The following is a 9577-nucleotide window of genomic DNA, read 5'->3' as shown; positions in this document are numbered from 1 at the left end:
AAAAACCACTCTCTTTGTTCATTAATTTTCCTCGTTATAGTGAGCATTATTTTCCAAACCAAACACCAGAGAACTGCTGAGAATTATCTGAGTATTTAAAAAGGGCACTATATAAAATCCAGCTCACACAGTCTCTATATCCAGTGGCATCTCTAATAAAAATAAAACAACTATCAACAACACGGGAGCTCTGGTAGCATAGTGGCTAAGACACTTACCTGCTAACCAGACGGCTGGCGGTTCAAACCCACCAGCCACTCCTCGGAAGGAAGGTTGGGCAATCCTACTTCTGTAGTGATATTGCCTCGGAAACCCAAGGAGGGGTCGCTATGAGTCGGGGCTGACTCGACGGACATAACAACAACAACAACAACATCAACAACACATACAAATTTTAAGCACTAGTTTTTTAACTCTATAGGCAATGATTTCCAGGAGGGAGCGAGCACATGTATGGCTGGGGAAAACATAAAACACCTCCAGTGATTCTGACAGCCATTACTTGGTATGAATCAAAGACTTCGAAAATAGGAGATTATAGAAAGCCAACAGTAGACTTTAAGAAAAATCAGTGCCATATTTATGTGTTAAAATTTCCTGACTTATGTACAAATTGATATTTTTACATGACTTTGATTTTCAAGTATCACAACTCATTTCAGTTAATGACTTTTTGACAAAGGAGTGAAAAATAAATTTTTTTTCCCCTACAATAGTAGTAGTGCCATGGTTGTGGGTCCCAGATTTTGAGCTAATCTCATCTTCATAAGCTACATCTATTAAGGTATCACTATCTTCTAAAGAAAGAAATCCTACTATTATCTCCACTGACCATCTGCTTATATTGAATTTTCACTTAGCTAAAATAGAAAAGTTGCCACTGTATGTTGTCCTCAGAAATCAGAAGAATGGAATTGATTGAATAATTTTCAAAAAGTAATCTGAAAGTCTGATCCATCACCTAAGAATAAGTATCAATTGCACAGACCTAAAATCATTTTTAAATCTTTAGGTATACATTCACCTGTGGCCCCTGGTCAAAAAATGAGTTAAGCCTTCTTGGAAAGTACATTAAAATCAATTGAAAACAATTTTAAGAATATGGTCTAATCCCCTCTTACAGTATTTTCTAACAATGGAAAAGAAATTTGAATTTGATGTAATAAGAAAAGCTGTGGTTTCATAGTTTGTATTGTTATTAAACCTCACTTACAGTTTTGAGGGTTAATATTTAGCTACTTTTCCCCCTGGATTCAAAGTAATTATATTACAAACTTACAATAACTTCAGTAGAAGCAGAGAAAGAACATACACACAATTTTAGTAATTGATGTCAAGTCAATTTTTCAATCAATAAACATTTCAGACAGCTTTAAGAAACTGCTAAGTTTGCTGAAAATTATCAAAATATCTCAATTAGAAGATAGCTTTTTCTATGTAATTTCTGATTCAATTTCTAGTTAGTAAATACAAAAAAGACCAAGAAGAAATTTATAATCTCTCCTCTAATATTTATCATTAATTCCTTAAATATGTGCAAAAAGTACAACAAAAAGTATGGTTAAGGATATCTCATCTTCTTAAGAGTGAAACTAGTAACAATACCATCCAAATAACTTTTTAATGAATGAGTGAACCTGCAAAAGATATGAATTCTAACGATGGGTCTCTCCTCATCCAGAGCAAAGAAGAATAAAGAAAACCAAAGATTCATGGAAGCAATTAGTCTAAGTGACTAGTACACCATGCAATCCTCAGCCTATATGACTATGAGACCAGAAGAACTAGATGGTGCCTGGCTACCACTGTCAACAACTCAGAGGGGATCTATGTAGGAGACCGTGGATAGAGAGGGAGAACAATGTGGAACAAAACTCAAAATCATTTAAAAAAAAAAAAAGGGAGGGGAGGCACGGTTTCCTGGTCTGATAGAGCCTGATGGAACCACTGAGACTATGGCTCCTAGCTGCCCTTCAGGTCTGGAATTGAACCCACTCCTGTGGCTTCCATTCAAACAAAGGACAAGCATATGAGGTGAACATTTACTGCCTCGGGAACCCAGAAGGGGTCACTATGAGTCAGAATCAACTTGATGGCAGTGACTTTGGTTTTTGGTTTGGTAGGGTTTTAAAGTAACTTGATAGCAGAAATAAAAATAGGATCACACAATCCACACGGAGAATTATATTCAAACATTACTACCTATCACACAAGTTGAATAAACAAAGAATCCATAAATCAATCTTTCAAAGTTTACTACTCACAGACTAGTGTCAGAAAATATATATTATTCATTTTTCAGCATATATGTGCGGTTGTGGCCCCTTCTGATATAAGTCATAGATTTGGTAGACAGTTCTGTACAACCTCAGACTTACCTCAGGAGGCCAGTATCCTAACACTTGCATGTCTTTTCACATTTGTCCCAAGGCATCCTAAGGTGCAAAGGAATTAATGCCTCTGAGGACAAATCTTATCCAATGGGGGATGAGAGCTGGTGAAAAAAGGCTCTAGTTTCCCATCTTTCAGTGGATAATTCTGGAAGGCACTCTCTATGTTTCTAAGAAGTCTCCTCAGAATCAAACTTCTCTTGCATACAGCAGTCACCTCAACAGTACCCTCTTTTATTAGCTTTTCCGCTTTCTACCTCATTTCCCTGTTCTCTCTCTCCTGTTTCCTGGAATTGATTTTAAAAATGAATAAAAAAAACATGCAACCAAACCCTTGCAAGACTCAAGGTCTGCTTTTGGACAAACCCAAACTAAAAACATATTTAGTAAATTTAAAAATCAAAATCAATAGTAAAACTTTAAACTCTTACCTGCTTCAGTGCAAACATTTCTGAGGTCTGCTCCATTAAAGCCATCCGAAAGCTTCACAATTGCTTCATAATCTATGTAGGAAAAAATATGAGAAATTAAACTAGACTTCTGTTAAGTACACCAGCAGCAAGCAGAAACAGATACATCTCTGAAACCTTAAAACCAGGACATATTATGAGGATCTAAAAGCATCTTAACCTGTTTCTATGCAGTGGTTTATAAAGCTGTGCACATGTGAACTTCAGATACTTGGCAAGCTGTGATATAAAAACTATAACCAAATCTTTAACTTGGTAACACTAAAATATTCAAAACCATTTGCAACCAGAATGGGATTTATCACCAAAACCAAATACAAAATATACCAAAAATAGTCACCAGACACAATTTTATCATACGGAATTTTCAAATACTAGAGCAGGCCCTTAAGGAGGTCTAGTGGTATAGTGGTTAAGGCATTTGGCTGCTAACCAAAAGACTGGTGGTTTAACTCACCAGCCACTCCATGGAAGAAAGATGAGGCAGTCTGCTTCCGTAAAGATTTATAACTTTGATACTATACAAAAACATTGTTCTATATTCTACTTTGGTGAGTAGAAACTAGGGTCTTAAAAGCTTGCAAGTGGCCATCTGGATGCAAGAATGAGTCTCTCCTTGTCCAGAGCAAAGAAGAATGAAGAAAACCAAAAACGCATAGAAACAATTAGTCCAGGTGACTAGTGGACTATGAGAACCTCAGCCTATATGACCATGAGACCAGAAGAACTAGATGGTGCCCAGCTAACACTGTCAGCCACTAGGAAAGGGATCAGTGCAGGAGATCCTGGATAGAGTGAGAGAACACTGTAGAGCAAAACTCAAAATATAAAAAACGACCAGGTTTACTGGTCTGATAGAGCCTGGTGAGATCTCAAGACTATGACCCCTAGTTACCCTTTAGGGCTGGAATTGAACTCACTCCTGTGGCTTCCATCCAAACAACAGACAGGCATATAGGGTGAACATTTACATCTGGTAGGTACACTCCTTAGAATAATCAATCATGGGAGAACAGAAGGGCAGTATGCACAGGGAGATAGCTCAGGGGAGCAGGAATGCATAGGAAAGGACATAGGGATGAGGTAACTACAGGGAGGAAGTGGGAAGAGAGTGGTCACGTTGTGGGGAATTGCAATTGTCATGAAGCAAAATGTGTATAAATTGAGATATGGAAAATGAATTTGCTCCATAAACTTTCACCCAAATCACAATAAAAATTAAAAAAAAAAAGATTCATAGCCTTGGAAACCTAGTGGGGTCACTATGAGTCAGAATCAACCTGATGGCAGTAAGTTTGGTTTTGGTTTGAGAGCAGGCCTTGGCTAAACTTTTCTGGTTTCTGTACAAACTTTAAGAGGTGAAGTACCAGATCTAAGGCAACAGTAATAATTAAGTGACCTTTCTATCTGCATGACAGACATGAATTGAAAAGCTGTCAGGTAACAGCCACAAATGTGATCCCAGATGGACAGAGAAGGAGTCCTTGGCACAAACAATTAAGTGCACAGCTACTGGCTGAAAGACTGGCAGCTTGAACATATCCAGAGGTACCTTGGAAAAAAGGCCTGGTGATCTGCTTATAAAAGGTCACAGCCATAAAAACCCCACAGAGTGCATTTCTATTCAGGCACATAGAGGTCACCATGAGTCAAAATGGACTAAATAGCAACTGGAGTGTGTGTTTGTGTGTGTGTGTGGTTTGTTTATTTCTTTTTAGGGAGAGAAAGCACAAAGAACAATGACATAGGCTACTACAATGTGAACTCTGATGAGATACACTTTGTCAGGCAATCTAAAGTATATCAGTTTCTATTTGAAATCATTAGATATTAATTAATTAGTCATAAATCAGGTTTAAGTTCACTGTAAGCTTCCTGAAAGCAGTTATCTTCAAAGGTAGCATAGTATTTGGTATTTAGCAAGAACTCAGTATTTGTGGAATATCAACTGATAGCAGCTCAGTCTCTCAAGCTCAAAACTCTCTCACAACAGCAATGAGAAAGTTAGTAAAACAATACCAACTATTTGTAATTATTTTAGACCATTAATTTCTAATGGACTTTCAAAGTTGCCTGATAATTTTACTAGATTCTCCTACTCCAGGGGTTAGCAAACTTTCTGTAAAGGACCAGATAGTAAATATTTCAGGCTATGTAGCCATACGTCTATCGAAACTACTCAACTCTGTGATTGTAGTGGGAAAGCAGCCATAAACAACATACGAATAAATGGGTATGTATGTGTTCCAACAAACTATAAAATTAGAAGGCAGGTAGAATTTGGCTCACAAGTCATAGTTTGCCAGCCCTATCCTAGTGTAGTTTGTCATTTCCGTATTTAATTATTTTATACCTTTTCTATGTCCTCAATCTCTAACACTATTCCCCTATCTTTACTCAGTTTGCTTCCTAGTTCACTGAGAAAAATAGAAGCAACAAAATTTCAACAAGGTCCTCCCATATTTCCAAACCTCTCATAATCACTATCCGTATTTTCTGCCTTCCATCCTATATTCATAAATGAAAAGTGCATGCTTATAGACTGGGCAAACCCTTCCTTAAGGAAAGTGTAGCATCAATCCCCCTCCCTATTATGTCATTCCCAGTAACATATACACATACTAAGACACACACACATCATAAATTCTTTCACCTTAAGAAAACTCCCCTAAATTTTTGTCTCAATGTCCTCCCCAGCTATAGTTCCATTTCCTCTCTGCTCTGTTTTGCAATGAAATTTCTTGAAAGAAAAGTCTAAACTCAATGCCTCTTCTCCCATTCTCTGAAAAACATTTGAAGTAGGCTTTCATCCTTACCAATCCAAAGAAATTACTATTGACAGGGTCACCAACAACTTCCATATAGCCAACTCCAAAAGTCTACACTCTGATCTCTTCTTATCTGACCTACTGTCAGCATTTGACAGGGGACTGGTCCCTCCTTAAACTAATTTCTTCATTTATTTCCAAGATACCACCAGCTACCAGTCTTCTTCCTACTTCTGTGGCTCCCTTCTCAAGTCTCCTTTGTCAGTTCATCTTAATTTTTCAATGTCAAACTATCAAGGCTCAGCCTCTTGAACCTTTCCTCTTCACGATCCACATTCATCTCCTTGGAAATTCCATCTAATTTAAGACTTTAAAAAACATTCTTCTGCTAATAACACCCACATTTATATCTCAAACATAGATTGTCCTAGTGAGCTTTAGGTACATACAGAATTACTACTCAACAAATTTATTTCAATATCTTATTGGCATCTCAAACATAATACAGTTAAACCTGCAAAAGCCAGAACCTGCTGGAGAAGGAAAACTCAAATATTTTCCACTACAATGAGTGATAGTAAAGTGGTAAGACTGAACCCTGTCAAAGGCAGAAAATTTGAGACCCAGAAAAACAAAGCAGTCCCCATCGAGTTCCAGCTTTCATGTACATCCAGAACCAAATTTTGCATCCTCCCCTTAAACCTAATCTGTCTAGACTTCCCCATTTTTGTTGAAGGTAACTCCATTTTCCTAGTTGTTTGTGGACTCGTTATTCTTATCTCTACTTTTATGTGTTTGCAATTTTCTACAGTTATTAACAAAAGTGAAATCCTATCATTCCTCTGTTGAAAATCCTCAAATGGCACCCATCTTACTAAAAGTTAAAGCCAAAGCTTCTATACCATGGCCTGTATAAGGCTCCACACAATCTGGTCCCCCATTACCTCTACGATTTCACCTGCTACCACTGTCTTACCTAGTCTGCCATAGATGCCCTACACTCTATTTTGCTCCTTGAATGCACCAGGCATGCGCCTGCTTCAAGGTCTTCATACTTGCTGCTCCCTCAGCATGAACCAACACCCCAGCCCCCATATCCACGTTGACTTCCTTCACCTTTATGAGGTATCAACTACTTGTTAAGGCTTTGCTTGTGTTCCTCCTACTCCCATTTAAAAGTGTACACACTCATGCCCACTCCTGGTGTTATCTTACCCCTTTTTCTTATTTTTCTCCACAGTACTTATTACCATGCAATAAACTATCTGGTTTACTTACTTTAGCTCTTTCTCCTGTCCAGTAGGGAGCTCTGGTAGCATAGTGGCTAAGACACTTGCCTGCTAACCAGACGGCTGGCGGTTCAAACCCACCAGCCACTCCTCGGAAGGAAGGTTGGGCAATCCTACTTCCATAGTGATACTGCCTCGGAAACCCAAGGAGGGGTCGCTGTGAGTCGGGTTTGACTCGACGGCACATAACAACAACAACAACAACCTGTCCAGTACAAGCAGTTCCCAGTTTATGAATGAGTTCTGTTCCTAAGTCTGTCTTTAAGTGAAATATATATGTAAGTGTTGGAATAGTTAGGTAAAGTTAGTATCTAACATGAGTTAGCAGAATGTCTGTCTTGGTATATAGTGCATAAAAAACATCAAAGAAATACTTCCAGATACACTAAAACATCTTTAACGTAATACAGTAATGATAATGTTTTGGTATGTGTTGTGATGTAAACACCCATTTGTTATTACAAATCATTTTATGTACATCAAATTTTTAATGTAATAGGTTTTATGGAGATTGGTTCATAACTATGGATTGTAGATGTTCGTAAAACAGGGAGTCCCTACGTATAAGTTCTACAGAGACAGGGATTTATCTGTTTGGTTTATTACTACATCCCTAACACTTAAAATAGTTTCTAACATACAGTAGATGCTCAGTAAGTATTTGTTGAATTTAAAATCATGTCTGCTGAAATGAAAATCAGATTTAGGAGACCATTAGTAATACCCAACAGCACTTTACTTCATTCACCAAATATAAATACATACAAAATAGGTTATTTCCTTACCTATTTCACCATGCTTTGTAATGGGCCCTGCATGGATTTTCAATATATCTAATCTTGCTTGTTCATTTGGTAAATCAATATCTGAAAATAAATTATTTTGTAGTCAGGTTTTTGTTTGTTTTTTAGAAAAGGACATAGAAAAAGTGAAATGGACAGCAAGTAAAGAATTTTTAACTTACGTATTTTTCTATCTAATCTTCCTGGACGCAGCAAAGCAGGATCCAGTGTATCTGGTCTGTTTGTAGCCATGATCATTTTAACTCTATGCAGAGTATCAAATCCATCCATTTGATTCAGTAACTAAGAACATATTTGTAAATAAAATAGGTTATAAAACATTCCAAGCATTAAAAAATATAATACATATCTTTTATATGCCTAATACTATGAAATGTACTGCCTATAGAAATGTGACCTTCAGAACAATCATTTGACTTTTTTCTCTTATTTGAAACGATATAGTTTTCATCCTCAAAGTTCCAAGACAGCTTATTCAACTATGTACCTTTTTATAGGTATCAGATAGTATTAATATATTCAAGAGCCTCTACCTAGTCAAGAACTATGAACTATATGAATCTGATTTCCAATATTCACATTCTTTTCATATAATTATTTTTTAAAATAAGAGTTATAATAAGATCTAATATATAAACTACTTACAGTATGCTAGATATAAAGTTTACATTAAGATCACTGGATAAAAAGACTTTTCTACAAATTTGGTAATACAGTGTATCTTTTCAAGTAAGTCTATTCTACACAGAAATACTAAGATACCAAATATATTTTTTTCTGCTCCCAAAATTCTCTTAAATAAATGTTGAAAATCTAACTGCCTTTAACTAATTCTTTAAAATATAGCTAGCAAAATGACATGTTATTGCAACAAATCAGTTACATGACTAAAACCAGCAACCTCTTTGGGTTAACAAGGCAGTAAATCTTTATTGAAGTAGATTGCCCAGTCTTCCTTCTGTGGAGTGGCTAGAGGGTTTGAACTGTCAACCTTCCGGTAGCAGTCAAATGCCTTAGGCACTATGCCATCAGAGCTCCTTTTTTGTTGGTTTTGGCTTACATATTTTCTTAGCAGATCAATGTAATTTATGAAAAGGAACTTTCAAATAACCCTAATGAAAAATATGTCTCAAGAGACAGGACAATGTATCACCAATGCTTCTTAGTTTTATATGCATAAGTGAGAAAATGTACTTGGGATTTTTCCAACATTTACATAGCTCTGGTAGTGTAGTGCTTAAGCATTTGATTAACCAGAAGACTGGCGATTCAAACCCACCAGCCACTCCTCAGAAAGAAGACTGGGCAATCTACTTCCATTGCGACACTGCCTCGGAAACCCTAGGAAAAGTCTCTATGAGTCGGATCCAACTCGACAGCAGTGGGTTTTGGTTTACACAGAAGTTAGACTGAGGAGAAAGGGTAAAAGCTTTATGTACATTCTGCCATACCACCGTGAGACACTGTTGGTTAAGTGATAGAATTCTTGCCTTGCATGTGAGAGACCTGGGTTAAATTTCCAGCCAATGTACCACATGCGTCTGTCAGTAGAGGTTTGTGTGTTGCTAATGATAAACAGGTTTCAACAGGGCTTCCACACTAAGATAGACCAGTAAGAAAGACCTGGAAATCTACTTCCAAAATTCGCTACAAAAACCTATGGACCACAATGGTCCAATCACTAACAAATCATGGGGCTACTACAGGACTGGGCAACATTTCATTTGGTTGTGCGTGAAGTCACCACGAATTAGGGGCCACTAAACAGTGGCGCTCTGGTAGCATAGTGCCTAAGACACCTGACTGCTAACCAGAAGGTTGGCGGTTCAAATCCACCAGCCACTCCTCGGAAGGAAG

The 9577-nt window shown here is 37.3% G+C and overlaps 1 protein-coding gene across 1 annotated transcript in view; it reads right to left on the bottom strand.

The window, feature by feature from the left end:
- The window catches only part of PSMC6 (proteasome 26S subunit, ATPase 6), a 22032-nt gene that overhangs the window by 278 nt on the left and 12177 nt on the right, over positions 1-9577 (bottom strand). Inside the window, exons 11-13 of the mRNA XM_007948336.2 lie at positions 7882-8002; positions 7703-7783; positions 2822-2893 (exon numbers count right to left, since the gene is read on the bottom strand). Of these exons, the coding sequence (XP_007946527.1) occupies positions 2822-2893; positions 7703-7783; positions 7882-8002 (274 nt within the window). The remainder of the gene's footprint in view (positions 1-2821; positions 2894-7702; positions 7784-7881; positions 8003-9577) is intronic.

The sequence above is a fragment of the Orycteropus afer genome, unplaced genomic scaffold (genome assembly GCF_000298275.1).
Source record: "Orycteropus afer afer isolate SDZICR_OR568_19922 unplaced genomic scaffold, OryAfe1.0 scaffold00214, whole genome shotgun sequence".
NCBI lineage: Eukaryota > Metazoa > Chordata > Mammalia > Tubulidentata > Orycteropodidae > Orycteropus > Orycteropus afer.
The sequence above is the reverse complement of the archived record's forward strand: the minus strand, read 5'-3'. Positions and strand labels throughout refer to the sequence as shown.